The sequence below is a fragment of the Lutra lutra genome, chromosome 3, assembly GCF_902655055.1.
Source record: "Lutra lutra chromosome 3, mLutLut1.2, whole genome shotgun sequence".
Lineage (NCBI taxonomy): Eukaryota > Metazoa > Chordata > Mammalia > Carnivora > Mustelidae > Lutra > Lutra lutra.
The window spans coordinates 170829271-170852525 of NC_062280.1; the positions used below are offsets into that span (position 1 = coordinate 170829271).

General features: G+C 36.6%; 1 protein-coding gene across 8 annotated transcripts in view; it reads left to right on the forward strand.

Annotated features, from left to right (window-relative positions):
- SCEL (sciellin) overlaps nucleotides 1-23255 on the forward strand; it is a 104622-nt gene that overhangs the window by 56467 nt on the left and 24900 nt on the right. For 4 of the 8 annotated variants that reach the window (XM_047720183.1, XM_047720189.1, XM_047720187.1 and 1 more), the window contains 10 exons: nucleotides 3253-3297; nucleotides 4260-4319; nucleotides 4620-4679; nucleotides 8719-8778; nucleotides 9279-9338; nucleotides 10950-11009; nucleotides 15122-15181; nucleotides 15826-15885; nucleotides 17137-17196; nucleotides 19639-19701. In XM_047720183.1, the coding sequence (XP_047576139.1) occupies nucleotides 3253-3297; nucleotides 4260-4319; nucleotides 4620-4679; nucleotides 8719-8778; nucleotides 9279-9338; nucleotides 10950-11009; nucleotides 15122-15181; nucleotides 15826-15885; nucleotides 17137-17196; nucleotides 19639-19701 (588 nt within the window). The remainder of the gene's footprint in view (nucleotides 1-3252; nucleotides 3298-4259; nucleotides 4320-4619; nucleotides 4680-8718; nucleotides 8779-9278; nucleotides 9339-10949; nucleotides 11010-15121; nucleotides 15182-15825; nucleotides 15886-17136; nucleotides 17197-19638; nucleotides 19702-23255) is intronic. The other 4 variants (XM_047720185.1, XM_047720186.1, XM_047720188.1 and 1 more) reach the window with 4 other exon arrangements.

Here is a 23255-nt window from a genome sequence, read left to right on the forward strand (position 1 = left end):
ACAAGTAGGCAGAGCCACAGGCAGAGAGAGAGGGGGAAGCAGGCTCCCCGCTGAGGAGAGAGCTGATGCAATGCCAGCGAAAGCAGAGGCTTAACCCACTGAGCCACCCAGGCGCTCCTCCTAAGCCATTTTAAATTAACCATTTCCTCCCCTAAGCCATCACTGCCAGAGTTTTCTTCCTAAAATTCTACTAGAACAACTGTTTCGCCAGCTCCCCATTGCCCATTTAATTACATTTAACCTTTGTTAACTTGGCTCCTTCCAACCTAACATTCCAGAGTTATTTCTGACTTCGCCTTTACATTTATCCCGCATGCAATGCCAAATTAAACCACTTTCTTCCTACGGTTTCCAGATACCTTGCCTTTGTTTATGCCATTCCACCCATATGGCCCGTTTTTTCCTAGCCTCAAGGCCACTGTGTCAATCCATTCAAGCCCTACCTATTTTTCAAGATCTGGATCAGATACCACTTCCTCTGTTGAGTCTTCCCAGAATGATTCAGGGAGATGTGACTTCTGTTTCTCTACGTTATTAAAGCCCCACTATTTATGTGTTAAAATAACTAATCATATTTGTTGTTATTTCATGGTATCTATGTAAATACTTCATCTTCTCTATCATCTCTTTAATCTCTTTGGGCACATATTTTGTCCCGTTGACCATAAGTCATTTGCAAAGTCGGACACAATGCTTTAGGCAAAGTAGGTGCTTATATAATAGATTACGGTAAAGAATGATGAACAGCAGGAAACCTGGAGTATAAACATTCCATAATTTAAATTACATTCCTACAAAAATCCTCCTCGCTCAGTGGAATTCAGCAATGCTAAGTGTGATTAGGTAGTGCAGTCTCAGCCAAAAGACCTGAGAAAGGAGACAGAAGCAACAGGTAGTTCTTCTGTGTAAATGAAACTAATTGGAGCTCTAAACCCAGGAGGGGACTCCAGAAAGTATCCAGAATGTTTCACTTCCATTTTTCTTGTCTAAGAGCCTGGATCTCTTATTTTATCTATTTGTACTTATTGAGGTAATATTTTGTTTTTAAGAGGGATTGAACAGTTTTTTGGTGAGTGATGGGGGTGTTTGAAAGAGAGACATATGAGTGATGCTGAAGAGAAATTACAGTTTGGCACAAAGCCAACAAAAACAAGAACTACAGTTAGTTCTGTCCCTTCTGTGTAGGCACAATAAACTAATTCCACAGCAAGATGCGTTCTTCACAGGGAAAGGTTACTGCTCTGACAACGGCCAGGGAAAGCGTCTGTTAGATCGACACAACCAACTACCATCGCTGTGGGCCATCTGGGGACTAGAAATAACTTTTAATCCCCTGAGCTGCTCTTGGTGATATTCCTGTGTGAAGTGGACTCCTATCTGATTAAGAACATTTAATTTACTGCACATGAGATGGTGAAATTTAATATCCAAAGCTTTCCTCGATACAAGGTCATTTTAAAAGTCCAACTTCCTAGTGAGAATATTGTCTCCATTTTGTTTAATTTACCACAGAGTGTCTTCTCATGATTTATGCCCATTCATTTGTATTAAACATGAGCAACCCCAAATTCTGATCATCTCTTCACTGTGACTCATACTAGTCAGAAAGGTCTGAGACTACCATTTTACAGGATTCTTAGGTTTGCTCTTTTCCTTGGAGACATGGACAGATTCATATTCTCAGAGCTGGACAGTGGAATTTCAAGCAAGAAACAACGCTGAGGCATTGTGTCAAGGGACTAGCTAGTATGTTAATCTATTTTTTGTCAGGGTCAGCAGCATTTGTATTTCAGAATTTTTTTCCTCAGACTTAGATCCTACCACCGAATATGTAACATTTCTTGAAAGGATTCACCTATGTGAATTCAACATGTTTTTAGGGTCTCTAAGCTTTTATGGCAATATATTGTGCCAGACATCTTGAGAGCCCATATATGACTCAGCAACTATACCTGTCTAGCCAGAGCCAAAGTCTTGATGTCTCTAAAGGCAGTTTAAAAAATAAATATAGCAAGCATTTATTAAATGATAATTTTAGTAGACTGGGAACTGTTTTCTATAATGGCCAAAATTAATTGAGAGTTTAGGACTTGCCAGACATCATGCTACACACTTTATACTCATTAGCATATTGATTCTCTTCTCAGGTGGGTATAATTAGTATTCTTTTTGGACAGATGGAAAAACTGAGAGGGCAGGGGGTTAGGTTACTCACCCAGAGTCACCAGCTAATAAGTGGTGGATCCTGGGTAGGGATCTATGTATCCCTGACCTGAGACCCTGAATATGTAACTACTCATAGCCTCCTGGTCAGTACTAGGGATGACTCAGAACAAAGAGGAAAGAACATTGAGAAAGTGTGGAAAATGTGCAATTTAGAGCAGGAAGAAGGGAAAACCATGATGTGGGATCTAAAAACTGGACTAGGAAGGCAAGAGAAATGGGGGCAAAGGGATGACAAATAGACAATGCTATCAGGGGCAAACAGGAACCAGAAACCCACTAAAACTGCCTTCTTGGGAGAGAGACCTGTACTCAGATGATGCTAAGGGACAGGGGTTTAGCCTAAATAGGTTGCTCCCCAGGAAGCAACCAGAAAGTTGCAGTTCTCAAATACAGACAAAAGATCACAAATTTAGCGGACTTGGAAGTAGGATCACAATTTAAAAAAACAGCCAGACTTACTGATGAACAGGTATTTTCCTATAGCTACTTTGTGTAGGTACATTGTATAAAGATAGAATTTATAATTAGTCAATGTGCCTATATATGTCGATTCAAATAAAAACCTATATTAAATATTTACTGTTTAAAATATATGGTATTAAAGACTGAAGAAAATCCAATGTAAAACACAGTTGTAAATCTTAAGTGGTGTGTGTGTGTGTGAAAGAGATGTAGGAGCAGGGACATTAACATGAGAGAAGTATGTAGCTGCTACATCACAAAATATAGTAGTATTAGTGCCATAAAGGAGATGCAAAAAATCCCACCAACAACAACAACAACAAAACAAAATGCAGCAAGGTTTCCAAAAATTTAGAGGACTGTATTCCATTGAAGGAATGGGGAATATGTGTTGGAGGAAGAGGCATCTGAAGAGAGCCTTGAAGGATAAACAAGATTTTGGTGGCATGTATTGTATTCCAGGAACTCAGAAACAGTGGTTTAAGGTGGACCTGCTCTTTGACTCAGGGCTGGCTTTTACTGATGTGAGATTTTGTTTGTTTGTTTGTTTGTTTATTCCAAAAGTGAAGAACTGGATAATCTCATCAAAATGAACAAAAGCTTGAATAGGTAAGATTTGAAAAAATCCATTTTTTCCTTTATTATTGAGTTGCATTTTATGGCTTCTTATATCTTTTTAGTATTTGAGTATGAGGACCCGCATAAGTTAAAAAATAGCCTACGAGTCTTGAATAAAAAGCTTGCAGGAATTATCATTTCATCACTGCTATAAATGGTTATTACAATCTAAAGATACTAATATTAAAGTATCTTTGATGTTCACACTCTATTTAGTGAGGCAGTTACATAGAAAACCACAGTTCTCTTCCTGAAATATTAATATATAAGTATGTGGGCAGAGTTTAGTTTGGTCACTGAATGTTCTCAGGTTTATACTTTACAAAAGCCACTTACAGTCTTAGTTAAACTTACCTCCTTAATTTTGAATCAGTTAGAATTGCACACTTTAAAGATTATAATAACTGAGGTCTGTGTTGGAAGTATGTGCAGTTTTTGTGATCTCTCTGTTACTCTGCCTAACATACTAAATGGGTAAGGACTAGAGAGACAGAGAAACAAGTTAAGTGTCAAATGAGCTCATTGCTCGGAGCATCCAAAGGTGTGGTGTTCATACCCTGTTCGACAACAGTGATCTTACTGTGACTTACTGTCAACAACTCATTTACATGTGCTGCTTTTTCAGTTTCTTCATCTATAAAGACAGAGGGTCAACATTGGCTCACATTAAAAACAAAACACTCTGTGAAATCCATACAATGCATCACAGACCTATTGGCTGTGTGTGGATCCCCAGTTTGTATTTTCTATCTTATTTTTTCTGAGGTCCACTGCAATTTAGTGTCTATGAAAATACATATTTGAAATAAAGCAATTTTAAGAATTATTGCTCATCTTTCCTACCCAGCTTCTATTTCCTATCTATCTATAGAAATATAAACTGGTCTATATTTCTAGAGTTATGTATCTGCTGTTACCACTGATGAGGTTTTTTTTGTTCAATGCTTTTAAAGAAATCAAGGTCTTGATGGTCTCTTCAGAGCAAATCCTAAGGCAGAGCAAACAGAGAAAAGGTAAGTTCATCTGTCCTAAACCTGAAAATATGATCTCCCAGATTGCTTGTTTTATACTTTCAGATGGTTGCTGGAAGGGAGTTGTATCCTCTGGCATGGAAATGTACGAGCAGATGGAGTAGTGCTCTCAGAATTGTACATTTAGTTCAGACATAATTGCCCAAAAGGATTTCTGCTCTTCCATTCAATAAGAGTAAATGAGCAATTTATGAAGAATGTTTATTGTATCTAACCTCTCAAGATACCACCCAATTTTATTTCAATATGTAGTCTTTTATTTGAATTTCTTTGTGTTTACAGAGCCAAAAGCCTTGAAAATCTCATTTTTATGAATACTCGAACAGACAAAGACAGCAAAGGGTAAGCTGTGACTCTTACAGGCCCCTTTGATTGAGTCCTAGACTATATGCCATTTCCTAGGTTTGACCTCCTGCTCAGGACAAGGGGCAGGCAGGCTGGTGGAACAGGAGATGGGTGGAAATCTTGGTAACGGGCTCTGCCTCCCACATCTATCTGGATGACCCTGGGCAAGTCACTTAACCTCTCCAGACCTCTGTTCTCATCCCATAAAATGAAGAGCATGACCCAGATGATCTCCAAGTTCCCTTTTGTATTTAAAAATAAAGCAACTCTAGTTGGCTGTTACAAGTAGTGGACAATAGGCTGGTTTATGAACTAATTATATTTACTCTAAGACATTTTGATGCTGGAAGCTAGTCTCTCTTCACTGAAGTCTTTTTTTTTTTTAAGATTTTATTTATTTATTTGACAGACAGAGATCACAAATAGGCAGAGAGGCAGGCAGAGAGAGAAGGGGGAAGCAGGCTCCCTGCCGAGCACAGAGCCCGATGCAGGGCTCTATCCCAGTACACTGAGATCATGACCTGAGCCGAAGGCAGAGGCTTTAACCCACTGAGCCACCCAGGCGCCCCTTTACTGAAGTCTTTATAATGCTCTAAGGTACTTCTCAGTTAGAATCTCAGTTGAGTCACTTCATATGTATATCTTACATATATTTGTAAATATCTCAGCGTCAAGAGTCATGCCTTTACTTATTCTATATCATAAAAAGGATTAGTGACTAAACTGTTAGCATTTAACAGTTAGTAACTAAACTGATAGCATTTAAGAGGTTGACTTATAGTTCTAGACATACTGAAGTCCTAGAAAGTTGACTTACCTGATTTTATTTTTTATATGGAAAGAAATCAAATTCCCGACAGTTTTGTTAAAGAAAATCTCAGAAAAGGAACACCTGGGTGGCTCAGTCAGTTAAGCGTCTGCCCTTGACTCAGGTTGTGATCCCAGAGTCATGCCCTGGTTGGGTTCCTTATGCAGCGGGAAGCCTGCTTCTCCCTCAGCTTGTTGATCCCCTTGCTTGTGCTCTCTCTCTCTCTTTCTCTCTCTGACAAATAAATAAATAAAGTCTTAAAAAAGAAAAAAGAAAAAGAAAATCCCAGAATGGTAAAGAATGATAAAGTATAAAGATTTAGGAAACCACTACTGTTTTTCCCCCAGATTGGCTGTTTACCTTGTACTTGGTTAATCATTAGATTTGCCTTCCTAACGTGATAATTATTTCTATTGTCTTGATTATCTTTTAAAGCCATTCATCTGTGCCAGTCTGTGCCCAGAATGGTATTCTAGCTTTCCAAGTCAATCTTGGCAGATGCATTCTCAACTGTCTCTGATATAGAGCACTTAAAGTCTATGTGATCATAATGTGAAAATAATTGGCAATAATAAGTTCACAGATACTGAATCCTTATTAAGAATATATTATTACAATGTCAAGCTGCAAGTATTATTACAGGTAAAAATTTTTCTTCTCATGGAGAACTGATGAAGTGGGAAAACAGTCAGTTCTCTCTGAATGGTTATATGAGCTTTATAGGAGAAGATGAGATTTCAGATATTTAAAAAATGAAATTGGGAAGGATCCATCAAAATGGTAGAAAGCAGAAACATTAGGATGAGTATCTGAAGCAAATCATTCCTGGACTGGCAAGGAGAAAAGAGATGTGGTTTGTAATGTGTGATAAACGGGCTTTCTGTTGCAGGAATGATTGAACTCACTGACGTGGTAGGGTCAGTCTGTAGTCCCTGGTCCTTCTTTCAGCCTACCCTCTTTGTCTTCTCTTTTGTATCGCAAGAAACTAAGATGTCAATAGTCTTATCACTGTGAAATCAGAGACAGATGAAAATGACAAAGCTACACCTGGGCAATTGGGTGATTTAGAGGGATTAACTCCAATGTTCCCTAATAGCTTTAAACCATTTGCATGGAAAAGGTTTATTGTCTGTAGTCAGTTTATGTAAAGCACTGGAGCCATCTAGAGTTATTTCTACCTTCCCAAGGGTACTTCAGAACCTTGAACTTTTTGCTAAAAATGACATGTCTAAATCTCCAAAAGGTTGGGACACCTGCTCAGTTGGTTGAGCATCTGCCTTCAGCTTGGGTCATGATCTCAGTGTCCTGGAATAGAGCCCAGAGTTGGGCTCCCTGCTTAGCAGGGAGTCTGCTTCTCCCTCTCCCTCTCCCTCTGTGCTCCTCTCTCTCGTGCTCTCACTCTCTCCTCACTCTCTCAAGCAAATAAATAAAATCCTTTAAAAAAAAATCTCTGAAGCATTCAGATTTAAAATATTGACCATCTGATTTCCACCCCTGATATGAATGATTTTCATGTTTAAAGAATGCAGTCTATCAACAAATGTATTAAAGTTAGCTTCCCACCAACTGTCCCTGAAAGGACAAAGAAGGCACAGACTGATACCTGAAGGGAACTTTTACTTATAAAATGGTTTAATGATAAAGAAAATGTGATGTGTATTTATATCCACACACGCATACCCACACAATGGAATATTACTTAGCCATAAAAAAGAATGGGATCTTGCTATTTGTGACAACATGGATGGACCTAGAGGGAATTATGCTAAGTGAAATAAGTCAGACAGAGAAAGACAAATACCCTATGATTTCACTTATATATAAAACCTAACACACACACACACACACACACACACACAAAGAAAAAGCAGAAATAGGCATACAAATACAGAGAACCAACTGATGGTTGCCAGAGGGGAGGATGGTATAGGGATGGACAAAATGTGTGTAGGGAAGTGGAAAACAGGCTTCTAGTTATGGAATGAGTAAGTCAGGAGGATAAAGGATACACTGTAGGAAATATAGTCAATGGAATTAAAATTAAAATAGTATTATATGGTGATAGATGGTAGGTACTCTTGTAGTGAACATTGTATCACATATAGAGTTGTCGAAACACTATGTTATATACTTGCAACTAATGTCACTATTGTGTGTCAACTCTATTTCAAAGATTTTATTTATTTGACAGAGAGAACACAAGAAAGGGGAGTGGCAGGCAGAAGGAGAGGGAAAGACAGACTCGCCACTGAGTCGGGAGTCCAATGTGGGGCTCATTCCAGAACCCTGGGATCATGACCTGAGCCAAAGGCAGATGCTTAACCAGCTGAGCCACCCATGTGCCCCTCAACTCTATTTCAATTAAAAACATTAAATTTACTAGGGCACCTGGGTGTCTCAGTTGGTTGACTGTGGGACTCTTGGTTTCGGCTCATATCATGATCTCAGGTTCATTAGATGGAGCCCCACATTGGATCCCACAGTCAGCAAGGAATCTGCTTGAGATTCTCTCCCTTTCACTCTGCCCCTCCCCCCAACTTGGGCTTGCACACACTCTCTCATCCCCCCCCCCCCAAATAAATAAATAGTGCTTAAAATAAAACCATTAAATTTACTTTAAAAATAAAAAAATAAAGAGTTTGCAATAATTTGGCCTCAATCTACAGGTCAGTCTCATTGACCATTAGGTCTTCTGAGAATATGAAGGATAAAATATCAGAGTAATAAAGGACCCTAAGATAGCATAGTCTAATCCCCTTATAGTGAGGAAAACGGTGCATGATGTGAAAGAACATGGTCACAAACCATGTTAAAATCAGAACTAAGATTTGAATCCAGTTCTCTTTATACTGATACTGAGCTCTGGTGCTATGATGCATGGTAATAAAAGTAACCTGAAGATTATAGCATTGTATAAGCTGTCAATACAACAACTCAGTTCTAAATAGCAGGGATGTTTATTATTTTATTAAAAATTATTCCATTAAAATGATTGAATCATAACTGAGCAATGACTGAGACTTTATCATTAGAATAGTTGGCATCTATTCAGCATTTTGCACAGAGAAGAGTCACTTGTATTAAACATTTCTAAAGACTTCTGAGGCTTTAGGTACTGCTAACATCTTACTCCTGGGGTGAGAAATCTGCTGTTGCCATAAGACATTAAATTACTCTCTTTCCTCTCTTTTGTGGCACTTCTATCCTCCTTGCTCCCATGTTATGAAGAAACCAAGGCCTTGGAAGTCTTATTAAAGTTAATCAAAGGATGGACAAAAATGAGGAAGGGTAAGATCCTACATTGCTGGGGCTCTCTTTTTTCTCGTTAGTTTTTCACACCTTGTTAGAAATGGGAGTGTAATGCTTTCCTCGATCAGAGATGAACTGTTGTCCTTTATAGGCCTATCAGAGAGTAAGCAAAGGAGTATGATGTATGCTGTTTCCACAGGACCACATGTTGAGTTACATTGAAGTGAGTGTAGGAAATCTGCTACACAATCTCTTATTCTGTATTTTCTTAAACAATGTAGATATGAGCCAAGTCTCATATTTAATTAAGAAATATAAAGGACAAAATTGCAAAGTGAGAGGTACGCTGGGAAGTTCTCAACTGATTTAAACCAAGTACTGCTGGGGAAATTAACAGCTCTAAGTTTTTCTGGCCATTTGACCTGGAAACATATGATATCCTTTCCAGGACATTCTTGTTTATACAGATTTCAGAGACAACTGAATGTAACCTAAGTAACGCAAGGTTTTCGTGTTTTTGTTTCTGTTTTTCTCCAAAGAAGCCAAGATCTTGAAACGATTATCAAAGTGAACGTCAGGACAGATAAAACTAGGAGAGGGTGAGAACTGTTTTGATGTTTCTGAATCTTGGTTGTATTCTCCCAGATTTCACTGTGTGATCTTCTTAGTGATATTGAGAGGGTCACATCTTTGAGTTTCCTTTCTGTCTTCTGTGTCTGATCCCTACCACTCTGATTTTCACTTTGGAGGCTCTACAATGAATTCTATCTAAATTTACCTTTGGCTGACATAAAATCCCAGAGATTAATTTTTTTTAAAGATTTTTTTTTATTTATTTGACAGACAGATCACAAGTAGGCAGAGAGGCAGGCAGAGAGAGACAGGAGGAGGGGGCAGGCTCCCTACTGAGCAGAGAGCCCGACGTAGGACTCGATCCCAGGACCCTGAGATCATGACCTGAGCCGAAGGCAGAGGCTTCAACCACTGAGCCACCCAGGCACGCCCCAGAGATTAATTTAACTATGTTATTGATAGGTAATTTTTATAATAGAATTAATATAATTCGTGTATAATAATTTTCTCCAAAAGCTTTCAATTAATCACCAATAATATGGAATATCTATTTAGATATAATACTGTGAGAATACTTAGAAAGTGAACTAAACTTTTTTTAAGAGGTAAAGACCTTGATAATCTTATCAAAGCAAAGCCCAAAGGAAGTGAAAATGCCACTGGGTTAAGAATTATTAGTGTAAAAAAAAAAAAAAAAGAATTATTAGTGTCTTTAAGTCTGATCTCTGTAGGTAACAGTCAATAAGATAAAATGATTCAGCATTTTAACTTCATAACCATGTTTTATTAGCATGGAGATAGACAATAATAGTGGGCCACATGAACTTCCCTTCTTGTTCCTAATAAAATCGCTTATTTTTTTGAAGAACTGTCCTAGCGTTTGATAGTAAGTTGCCTTTTATCCTAGATTTTAGACTTGGATTTGTTTTAAGCATGAGTTACTGAAATGAGTTTCTTTGTATCTAAAGAATGCATGGTCTTGACTACATTTTCAAGGTGGATCTCTAAATTAGCAAAGATATCCAGAAGGGAGGCTTGACTAAAACTCTTCTAAGTCGGCTTCTCTAAGGATGATGGTCTCAGAAGGCAGCCCAAGAGAGGCTGGGCAGGTATACCCTCTGGGAGGAAGGAAATTCCACCATTTTTTTCTCCTCTTCACGGCTCTGTCAACACGATAGCAGCAAGAAGTCACAATACTTCTGCCAACCCCTACAGTATTCTCTTTTCTGGGTTCAGATGATCTCCTTTTGATATTACTCAGTGCATTTTAATGAGGGTGACATGTGTCTTCCCAAGAAATGAGTCAATTTTCTTACTATGCAAGGTGTTTTTTTCTTGCTCTTTGTAATTTGTCATAACCTAATTATATTTTTAAAAAGTGTGGGTTAGGGAAATTGTTGACTTTATATGAAAACATATATTCTTATTTAAAAAATATTATCATTATTATTTTTATTGACATTGTTCATTTTATTTAAAAATGGAATAGGCAATTATATCTGATTTCTTGAGTAGAAATTTAATATTCTGTCTGGATCCAGTACAGAACTTTGACTTACATTACTTCTCTAATCATCATTCACTTGATTTGTGTTTTAATTAATAGCATTCATTAAAACTCATTTCTTTATTCAAAGGAAACAAGACCTTGATGGATTTATTAAAGTGAATCCTGAAGCAAATAAAAATATCAAGAGGTAAGACATTTAAAGCTTTCCCCCTTCCTTGGCATTCATAAGCACATTGGAACCCTGAGTGTTTGTATTCAGGAGAGTAAATTGAAATTCAAACCAGGTTCTCTTCCCCCAAAACATATCATATTAAGCAGTTTTATACAAATGATGCTTAGAAGTGATCTTTTGCATTTTTATTTTTTGAGTGATGTTTACTATCAGGTAGACTTTGAGAAATTAAATGGGAATTTCAGTTTCTCTATTGAGTTAAATGATTTCTCGTGTGTGCGTGTGTGTGTAAATAGTGTGTGTTTGTATAAATGTATTTCTGTATATATAAATAGTGTGTATGTATAAGGGTTTGGGTATAAGAGTATGTACATGTTCTGATCAGGGTTTTCCATAGAAACTGAAACAATAGGATATGTATATATATAGGGAGAAAAAGAGATTTATTCTAAGGAATTGGCTCACGATCTTATAGAAACTGAGAAGTCCCAAGATTTGTAGTTTGCAAGCTGGACATCTAGGAGAGCCAGTAATAAAGTTTCTATTCAAATCCAAATGCCTAAGGATCGGGAGATGTAGTTTAAGATGGAGATGTCTTAAACCAAGCAGTCAGTCAGGCAAACTCCCTTCTGACTTAGTCTTTTTGCTCTATCCCATCCTCAACTGATTGGTTGTGGCCCACTATGTTCGGGAGGACCATCTGCTTTACTCTGTCTATACATTTAAATGTTAATCTCACCTCAAACACCCTCCCAGACATACCCAGAATAATGTTTGACCAAATGTAGGCACTCTGTAGCCCAGTCAAGTTAACATATGAAATTACCATCAAAATGTATAATATCTGTGTGTGTGTATATATATATATATATATATATATATATATATATATATATACTGTGGATGTGGATGTATACACAGTATAAATATATATAAGTGTATGTATGTGGATGTGTAAGTAGTGTGTGTGGATATATGTGGATGTGTTCATGTGTGAATGATGTGTGCATGTCTAGTGTATTTGTGTGTAGCATATGTATGTCTACATGGTATATATTTAAAGATGAAGAGCTTAACAGAGTGTACTTCATTAAAAGAGTTCTGCTACCCATGAACTGTCAAGTAAATCTGGAAAGCTTATGTCCTCCTGCTTTTTATTTTTTAAAAAGCAGATGGAATATATTTAAAACTGAGCTTGTTGGTACGTTGCTGAAAACAGTACACCAAATAATTCCATGTGGTTTCCTTTGAACTTCTCTCCATTCAGTTAACTCCATACATGATATTATTAGTTGATTCTAAAATGTGTCACTTATGCCTGCAGGCCCAGTCAGCAGAGCAGGGGCTCAGCTAGCTGAAAAGCTGGTGTGCACACTGTCAGGCTGTCCTGTTCTAGCAGCATGACATGGTCGAAGGCCCAACAATCCAGCAAGTTAGACACTCGTATATGCCCCAATAGACTAAGAAGAAAGCATTGATTTCCTTGGCTACCTGGGTGGTCTGGTATGGTAACTGGAGCAGGGAGTCTAAATTCTGGGTTCAAATTTTGGCTTGGTCACTTGCTAGCTGTGTCCTCATGCTTCAGTTGACTCATCCACAAAATAGAGATCATCACACTGTCATGCCTGGCACAGAATAACTACAACTAATTGTTAGCAATAATGAAGATTTAGATGAATTATGTTCTGTTAATGATTTAGATACTGTTCAAATATTTAATTTACTTTGATTCTCCAAGAAAAATCCTTGTTTTCTTAATTTTTGTTTATGAGTAGTTTAAATCATCTCATTGTTTTTCATACATTGGGGTGTGTGTGTGTGCATGTCTATGTGTGCCCCTGTGTATACATGAAAATAAATGCTTTGTGTGTGTGTACTTGTGTTTGCGTGAATGTGTGTATATGTATAGGTGTGGCTTTGTGTGTGTCAGTGCACATGCATATGGGTGTGTGCATGTCTTCGCAAATGTCCTGTGTGTGGTTGCATGAAAGTGCTCACATGCTTGCATGTACATGGATACACATATATCTCTATGCTTTTGTGTGTATATGAGTTTATATGTACATGGATGTCTATGTGGTCTATGTGTGTGCATCCATGTCCATGTGTTTCGGAGTATGCCCAGTGTGTGTGTGTGTGTGTGTGTGTGTGTGTGTGTGCATGCGCCTTGTGAGAACTTTCAGGGACAGTGGTTGTCTTTTTCTTTCACTACAGGTAATTAAGTCCTGTCAATCTTTTAAAACAAAACTAAATCACACTCCCTCTCTTATTAAAAAATTACAGGGCTTTTCCATTTCAGGTAGAATACAATTCTAACCCTCAGTAATGGTTGCATACTTGTTCTATACAGTATGGCCAAATTAATCTTTTTTTCTATTCCTGATTTCATTCCTGCTTTATGAGTTCTCTATATTTTTTTCTCACTTTGGGACTACTTTACACCCAACTTGTCATTTCTGACCATTGACTATAATTGTCACCACCCCTTCCTCCAATCCCAGCACCACAGGTACTCCTTCTTCTTTTCTTTGGAGTATATGTTGTTATCTGGAATTGTGACTTTTGTTTGTATGTTTGATTGTATGCTTCCTGCCTCTAACCAAGTTAGAATTGAAGCCTCATGAGAGCTAAGCCTAAGTCTGTATTATTCATAGGTTTCCATAACTATTTGTGGATTAAAAGAATGATCGAATATAAGGGTATATGCATTATGAGGCATTGATTCCCAGTTTAGCTCAAAATATTATTTTAAATGACTACATTAATTAGCACATTCTGCTTTATTGATTTTATTTACTTTGAGATTTAAATAATCTTCCACTTATATGTGCATTATTTACTATGTGTAAAGAGATCAAGTTCTTGACAATATAATCAAAGCAAACGCCAAAATCAACACGAACATTACAAGGGAGGGGTTACAATGCTTATTATGTGTTATTATTTTTTTTTAACTATTCAAATCTGGAAATAGAATTCTGGGAATTTTTTTTCTCAGACTCTGGCATTCAAATCTCATGTACTTCATGTAGGCCAAAATTAACAAGAGATAAAAAACATCAACAAGGGGTAGTCTGGGACAGAATAGTTGCTTCTGTTGGGTTAATTGTTTCATTTTGCATAGAAAATGTCTGCATTTTTTCTCTTGCTGCTTTTAGCCTGGGTATGTACAGTCTCGGATATCTGAATACAAGTCAAAACTTGGGTCAACATCTGATTGCATCCGAATATCCCCATCATTGATGTTGTATAGATGCAACCTCAGAGACTTTGTGATACAGTCTTAGTAGGACCACAGGGCATGGAAAAACAGGGATTACCTTCTGTGGAGGTTCTTTACCCATGTGGCATCCTCTGTAGATCAGAGGGGCATTTGCTTGTGCTGTGTATGAGGAAAACACATAGAAACAATAAGAAAAGTAAACTTCCATTAAGATCATAAACAGAAATATTAAAGGATAACAACAAAATACTGACAGTTTTTAGTGACTACATGGAGTTTTTATTATAGTAAACATAGCTTACATTTCAGAGCTCTATAGATTTTAATCTTCCTACTATTTGTTGCCAACAGAACTAGTCGAAATTTGTAGTTTGAACACATAATTGTAAGCACCAGATGCAGATACCAGGTTGTATAACATGGACCTCAACAAATTGGTATATTAATCTTAATCCAGTGTTATGAATAGAAAACCTGCTAATGAATGTCAATTTTACAAAATATAGATTCTCCAAAGTTGATTTTAAATTCCCACAGCATGTTGGAGGTTGATATTAAGAGGATGTACTTTCTGGAATATTCCATGAGATGCATATATAGACTATTACAAAATGTTCAGTGCACCTAGCGAAGGTTAAGAGCATAGCATTAAATGAATTATATTCGAGACAGAGTCCTAGTACAGTGTTTGTGACTGGCCTAAAGCCTCTAAGATTAAAATATTGTCTCATTGAGTCTCAGAGATGTACAAATCCCTACATTCTTCTACATAGTTACTTTTAACAATCTTCCATTCTTTGGCCTGATCTCAGTGTTTATCCTGTTTCTGAGTTTTAATAAATGGCTTTATTCCTTTGGTGTTAATCTCTCATTAACCTCATCATTTTTCTTCAATGTTTTAAAGGGGCCAGAGCCTTGACAATCTCATCAAAGTGACTCCTGAAGTAAACAGCAGTAACACAGGGTGAAGATTACATATTATCTTTCTTCCATCCCCGCCTGCATCAATTTGTAGCACTCATCAGAGAAGCTGTGTGGAAAAAATCTTTGGGTTGGAATCAGAAAGTCTGAAACCCATCACTTCCCAGTGGGATGCCTTTGAGCAAGTCCCTTGAACACCCTGAGCTGAGGCTTCTTCAGTTATAAAATGAGGATCATTTATAACTATCTGGTCTACCTCTATTACTTGGTTATTGTCAGGATCAAGCAAAATAATGGATATAAAATCCCTTTAAAGCAAGAAAGCGCTGTAAATGGAAATGATTAACAAAATCTAGTTTAGTAACAGCTACAGTGTTAGATGGAATATTTGTGGGGGCAGGTGAAAGTTTTTGGCAAATCATTACATAGTTGCTGATTGATTTTTTTAAAAACTCAATATTGCCTGAATGTTATGGTTTTATTTTGAGGGTAAATAGGAATTGAGCCATATATTGATGGTTTGTATGGACATCAAAATTTGTATCTTTCAAATTAAGAACAAAGACTGGTGTTGATTTTTCTCAAAACCTAATAGTAAAATTAATCTTGAGCACATATATCTTCTAAATAAATACTTAACTGATTTAGTTTCATTTTTACTTATCATTTTTGCTTTTTGTTTTTAAGTTCCAAAAATCTTGATAACCTCATCAAGGTGGTTCCAAGAACAGGAAAAAGTATGCAAGGGTAAGATTTAATATGCCTCTGATTTTTTTGTTTCACACATACTAATGCTTAAAAACATAACTAAATTAACGATTGTAGCAGACTGACACTGAACTCAATTAATAGTTCAAGAAAAGTCATGCTGACCTTCATGACCTCATATCTGAAATGCTGAACATTTTGGCCAACTAATTCTTAATAAAATGGAGACAACCTTTGATTAATTACATGAACAGTTGATTTCCAAGAATGGACAAGACACTTATGTTCTTTGATTTGTTTATTCTTCTTACACAGAGGATGGCACAGAAGTGGGATGGGCGATGGGAGACCATAGATGTGGGTCTAGGTCTTGGCTCTGCCCTCACTAACTGTGCAAAATGAGATTGCCCACTTCCCCTGTTTCAGTTTCCTTGTCCTCACAGTAAGGAAACTGGACCAGGTGCTGTGTAGTCACTTCAATGCTAACACAATTACTCAGTGCCAGTATGATGATTGGTATCATGGACAGAGCCAAGAGCTCTTGAGTTAGATTACTTTGTTTTCACTTAATCTTTCTGTGTCTGTTTTTCCCTTTGAGAAAATGGGGTGATAATACTTCCTATATTGAGGGGCAGCTGGGTGGCTCAATGGGTTAGGGCCTCTGCCTTCAGCTTAGGTCATGATCCCAGGGTCCTGGGATCGAGCCCTACATCGGGATCTCTGCTCAGCTGGGAGTCTGCTTCCCCCTCTCTCTCTGCCTGCTTCTCTGCCTACTTCTGATTTCTGTCTGTCAAATAAATAAATAAAATCTTTAAAAAAAATACTTCCTATATTGAATGATTGATGTGACATCTTGTTCATTACAACCTCCCAAAATATCCTAAATGCAAAATATGATTTGGGAAATAAAGAGCTTAAGAGCAATTTAAATTTGAGGTTGTCTTGAAAGAAACAAGAATAAATGTGAGGATTCACTTATATATATATCATATAAATCACTTGAACACTGCTTGGCACATCATGAATTTTCTAAAGCCATTGGTTATTGTTTATTATTTCTATGCAACAGTAATTAGGTCCAAATATATATATATATATATATATATATATATATATATATATATATATATTCATAGCACTGGAAATCTCCAATCCTGTGAGATGATCTCTGTATTCATAAATATTATATAACAAATTTTTTTATAACAAAAAATGTTTCTTGGTTTTAATATTTGCAACCACATGATGGAAGTCAACCACTGACCTAATCATTTCTTCCACATTTTAAAGGGGCCAAAGTCTTGACAGCCTTATCAGAGTGTCTCCTGAAACAAACAGAATTAACCAAAGGTGAGGTTCATGGAATTCTTCTGTCTGTTTTTTTTCTATTTAACCTTAAAAAAAAAAAGTAATTTACTGTTCTACCATTGAGGCAACCAGCGATGGGATCCAGGATCAACAGCTTTGTGTCATTAACCTAGTGTTTGTGTCCTTGCTCAGGCCTCCCAGACTGTGGGCTTCAATGGAGGATAAAGAATTTCTTAAAATATCTCTTATCAGTATGCGATTTGTGTTCCATGCTTGGGATTTCAACATCATTCTATTTCAGCATAATAGTTCAACATAACTTACATGAAGGGATATGTGCATGATAAAATTAGTTTACAAGTTAATTCTAAAGATTCCTTAAGTGATACAAACCTTTCTGGCCTTTTTACTCTTCAGGATGTATGCTATAGTGTCCAATAATAATGCATATCCAATTAGGCAACTTGTTTAGGCCTTTGGGGTTAGTGTTGGTATGAAAGCCCATTGTGATAATAGGAAAGTCTCTTTAAAGGTATGATTGCCTGTTTGGGTGCTTAGAATAAAAGTAATTTATGTAATCCAAAAGTCTTCTTGTTCTGATTTAGCCTTGCATGAAGTGCAGTTCTGAAGTGATTTAATTATTATCCTAGAGTAGCCTCAGTGTTACACATTCACATCATATATATTACCTGCACACTTCAGAATTAGGAAATAACTATTTTTTAGAAGTCCCAAGTTTTGTTTTTATTTGCTTGTTTGCTCGTTTTTGTTATTTTTAAAAAATATTTTATTTATTTATTTGACAGAGAGATCACAAGTAGACAGAGAGGCAAGTGGGGGCAGCAGGCTCCCTGCCGAGCAGAGAGCCCAATATGGGGCTCGATCCCAGGACACTGAGATCATGACCTGAGCTGAAGGCAGAGGCTTAACCCACTGAGCCACCCGGGCACCCCTGTTTTTGTTATTTTTTAGAGAGGGAAGTGAGGAGTACATGTAAATGATAAACAATTTTGTATTTTTCTCTTGTTCGTTACAACCTCCCAAAATATCCTAAATGCAAAATATGATATGGAAAATAAGAAGCTTAAGAGCAATTTAAATTTGGGGTTATCTTGAAAGAAACAAGAATAAAACTAAATTAAATTTTCATGTATACATAATGGTATAAGATATGAATTCATAGCCACCCGCTTTTACGTAGAGCTAAAGGAAATTCAAGTAATGAAGAAGGTTTGTTTGTTTTTTTAAGATTTTGTTTATTTATTTGTCAGAGAGAGAGATTGAGCACAAGCAGGGGGAGCGGCAGGCAGTGGGAGAAGCAGACTCCCCACTGAGCAAGGAGCCCAATGCAGGATTCAATGCCAGGACTGTGGGATCAAGATCTAAGCCGAAGGCAGACGCTTAACCAACTGAGCCACCGAGAAACCCCTGATGAAGTTTTAAGTTAGCAATAATTTCTCTTGATGTAATATTAAAGTTGAAAAGAATGTATAGATAATTAGTGATTTTGAATTATTTTACCAGCTGTTGCAACTTGCATCATTTTTTTAGGATCCAAACATGTTACCTCAGCAAACACAAGGTAGATATATAAAGATTATTGAAGACTCCTGAGCAAGTCTCCAATTTCTGCCAAAAAAAATAAGATCAATCATTTGGCTAAGGGCATTCTGAAAGGGGACATGAAAAAAAATGAGAACAAATTGATTTGTTGATGTGTAGTGATGCTGGATGGACTCTTCTTTTTTCATTGTTTCAATTTATTTCATTACAATATTAAAGTGAATGCTGTATAATCACTACTTAGGAAATCCACTTTGACACAATCATAGCATTACTGTAAATTTATAGTTAATAAATCATTTGTTCATAAAACTGAGTAAACCAAAGAATATTGACTTTCTCCTCTCCACAAACCCAAGGATTAGTTTTTAAATGACTCAAGAAAATTGGTGACATAACATTCTTATACTTGACCACGATATTTTCGCACAACATTGACTGTATTTCTGTCTTCTTGAGGAGTTAAAACTCATTGTGTCTGGGGTCAAAGGTCAAGAAAAGCATGACAGAGTAACTCCAAGGTACCTCTCTCAGGATTACTATGATTACGGTGTAAAACATGGTGCAGATATAAGGAATTACTGTGAGCATAGAGGGAAGATGTTAGTGGAAAGGAGTATGAGGGTTGGGGTCCAGTTGCTATGTTTCCAAACCTGGTTGATCATCTCTTAATTCTTCCTGCTTGCCCCCAAAGAGCCTTAAATTCCATGAAGCTCAATTTCTTATTTGTAAGGGGAGGATGGTAATATCTACCTCAGTAGGTTTTTTGAGGACTTTTAAAAACTTCGTAAAGTAGAAACTTGGCAAGCATTACTTTTTATCTAGGATCCCATTGTATAATCCACATGTATCAAAAGAAAAAAATGTCAGTCATAAAATTTACAGATTTCTAGCTGAATTTGAACTTTTATTTTGTTTTAGCAGGAAAGAAGGTCTTGACGAACTTAACAATGTAAGCCCCAAAGCTGTCAAAAACATGGCTGGGTAAGAGAAAGATGTTATTTGTTTGTTTGTTTTGGCTTTTTTTTTTCCTAAGTACAAACGTAAGTGGTTTATAGTCATTCTGTGCACAAACTGCATATAGGTCTTAAAAAGCCATCACAATTTTTATATGTTCCTGGAAATAAATATCTATTTGTTACTAGCAAGAAAGAGCAATATAGCTGGAGAAAATAATATGATAGTGACATCCCTTCTTTGTCTCTGGAACTGATGAAAATGTATTAATAATAGTTCATGTTTAAAAAGACCTAGAACATTTTATGAGATTCATCATCAGCAATACCATGCACTTCATTTTTAGGGAGTGTTCTCTGGTAGTCAGCAGAAATTTTATGAGCCGTATTGTTTCTTAGATCATTTGATGCTTCCAGCCAAGTTATGGACCTAAAATTTGTTATTTCTTTAGGTGGTACCTATAAGATGATAAAACTCATGTTTTCTCTGGTTACATGAGGATTTTTAATACTGTTTCACACTAAAGGAGTATATAGATAATATACACAATATATAAGATTATATATTATATATGTCATGTATAATATATATACGTATATATGCATGTCACTTAAGAATGTTCTCATGATTTCCCTTATTGAGTTTAGCTGGTACATATAAAATTGCAAAATTTTAGAGACGAAGGAAGGAAGCTGAGAAAACTCCCAGCCCTGTTAGTTTGAATAGTTTTGAAAACTGCTGTTCCAGTCAAATCTATTCGATTTCCAGAAGAGGAAGCAGACTCACAAAGGCTAAGTGATCTGACCAGGATCACAGAGAAAACTGGTGGAAGACTGGTAGTAGTTCTGTGATATGCTAGGCAAAGAATAATTACTGAGCACCTACTGGGTTTGAAGCTTACAACTAGGTATCATTAGTTGCACATTAGGTATAATTATAGGCCATGGACGCCAAAAAGAGAATTCAATAGACATACTCAATCTTATTAACAATAGGCAATTATCATAGATTAAAGCTAATTATGTACTGGGGGCACAGAGATGTTACTCCAAGAGAATAATAGGTTGCCAATTTAATATATTACATTTTGGAACACTCATATTCTGCTTGCTGAATATAGAATGCATTGTCAGGACATTGCATTTAAAAAGAAAAGGTGACATTGACTAGCTAGTTTAGTAAACATGACAGGCAGTCAACTTCATATTCATAGATTCCTAGGAGTAGATGTTAGGGATGGGTGGATTCTTAGAAATGGTCCAATCTCCTTATTTTAACAGATGAGAATAGTGAGGCCAGGAACAAAAGTCTCGTAGTCTCCTGTGTGTTCTTCTCACTCCGAGACCAACTCCTGGTCTCAAAATCACAGACACGATCTTTGATCTTAAAATAAATCAAAGTTAATTAAACACCTATGGAAATAGAGACTTATAAAGCTAGGATTGTTGCTCTTGCCATGGGATGGCCCAGAAATGTCCTTTACTTCTCTTCAGAGTCTCTTGAAATATGACTTCATACATGACGATGGCACAAATGTGCAAATGACTGCAAAACTTTACAACTCTTCAACTACATGGAGGTAATCATGGCTAAATATTTGGATGTATCTCTTTACTACATCCTTGAAGCAAAACAAATGAAAGCAGTCACTTGAGTAGGAAGAATGTTACATTTCCTGGATAAACTTTAGATATAAAATTCCTTTGTGTGCAGGGATCCAGGGCCTTAAAAAAAAAATAGGTCTATACATTTGTTATTTTTAGTTCATTGAGATAAACCACATGATGCTACCAATCAAGGCAATTCAGAACTGACACCAAGATCTTTATTTTGTTAAAAACAGTGTGCTGTCTTTTTAGGAGTAGTGGTAAAACATAGCATCTATTTCTATATTTTCTAAGCTAGGATTTCTCAAACTGTAGGTCAAAACCCATTAAAGGGTCTTGTAATTAATGTAGTAAGTGGCAATCAGCTTTTTTTTTCAATTAAATTAATTAAATAGAGGGGAGAATATGAGTGTTCCTATGTAGTAAAGGTGTTATTTAATGAAATTTGTGTTTGCATCTGTATGTCTGTCGGTCTGAAAAGAGAGTAGTATTGGGCTGTGATGCAAAATGTATTTCTTAATGGGCTTTATGAAAAAGTAATTTAAATATCACTGTCCAGGCTATTAGATAAATCAGATTTTCTGTGCTCATCAGAACAGTGAAAATGGAAGTTCTCATGGTTGTGTGTGCAGCTTATTCTAATTTTGCTGGTACACGAATATTACATGCAGTTATACTAAGAAATATTGTGATTAATTTATATGTTAAAAGACTGTGGCCTTTGAATACTTTTTCTTCTAATATATGAAATTAACCTCACTTTATTTATTTTAATTCCAGTGTAGTTAACATACAATGTTACTGTAGTTAGAGGTATACAATAACCTCACTTCAGAGGTTATTGTCTTTTAGGCACAGTTGAGCTTTATAAGATTTGCAGTCAGTTCATGCAAGGAAATTGTATTTTGGATAGCTGTCATATGTTATCATTCCTTTAATAGTATTTGTAGACACCAACTGATTATCTTTAATTGCAAATACTATTATTGGAGATAATTCAAAACAGTAAATATTCAATTAGCGGCTTTCTGTCTACCATGAAAATCTGAGAAGAAACTGAGTGAAGCCAGGAGCTGGGAAGCACATTCTATGAAAACATTAGGGCTGAGGGAGGGAAATGCAGAACTTTCCTTAGAATTTTTTGGTGATGAAGCTCTAAATGCCTTCCCTTCAGTTCTTAACTTTGTTTCAATCTTTTTGATGGGTAAAATGTCTCATTTTTCTATAAGGAAAAAGGGCTGCTGAGGGGGTGGGAAAGGGGAGACAGGCAGGTTGTTGTCCAAGAAGGTACGGAAAAGCCAGTGTTCTCAGTCCTGCAATTTCTTGCCAAAACAGGCTATCTTATTTCCCGGAATAAATATTAAAAAGGGGTTTAAGGGAACACTTTGAAAAATCATCACTTAAAACAAGGTATTATACTGAGGCAGTGAATGGCAGCAAACTATGTAGGAAGAAATACTGTTCATGACTGAGCAAAGGAACTGGTGGGGCTTACAGTAGGAAGTGGACAGTCTTCAGAGTCTGTAAGTCATTTGACCATGAACAGCTGCGTTTAATTCGGCTTTTTAGTTATTGTAAAGGAAAAAAAGTCACCAATTTAATGGATTGCTGGGATTCTCCATGCCAAGCCTTAGGCTAAGTATAATCCCAATTTTAGAGCTTATTAAAAAATATCTTTAGTTGGTGAATATGATCTTAAAAATAACAAGGAAAAGGACATGAAAATCAGCATGTATCTTCATAATGCTAAAACACTGCAGAGTGCTAAGTTGTTAATCACCAGATGTTTGCTGTGAATGCCTGCCAGCGTGCCCCTGTGGATGTGCTCTGGCTATGAAGTATGTAAAGTCAGAGCAGCTTCTCTTCTAATCCAGCATAATTTGTCCCCGTAAATTAGCTAGAAAACTTATTTCAAGGCTGTTCTATGCCAAACCAGTATGTATCATACTAAACGATAAGATAGCTAATCTTTTC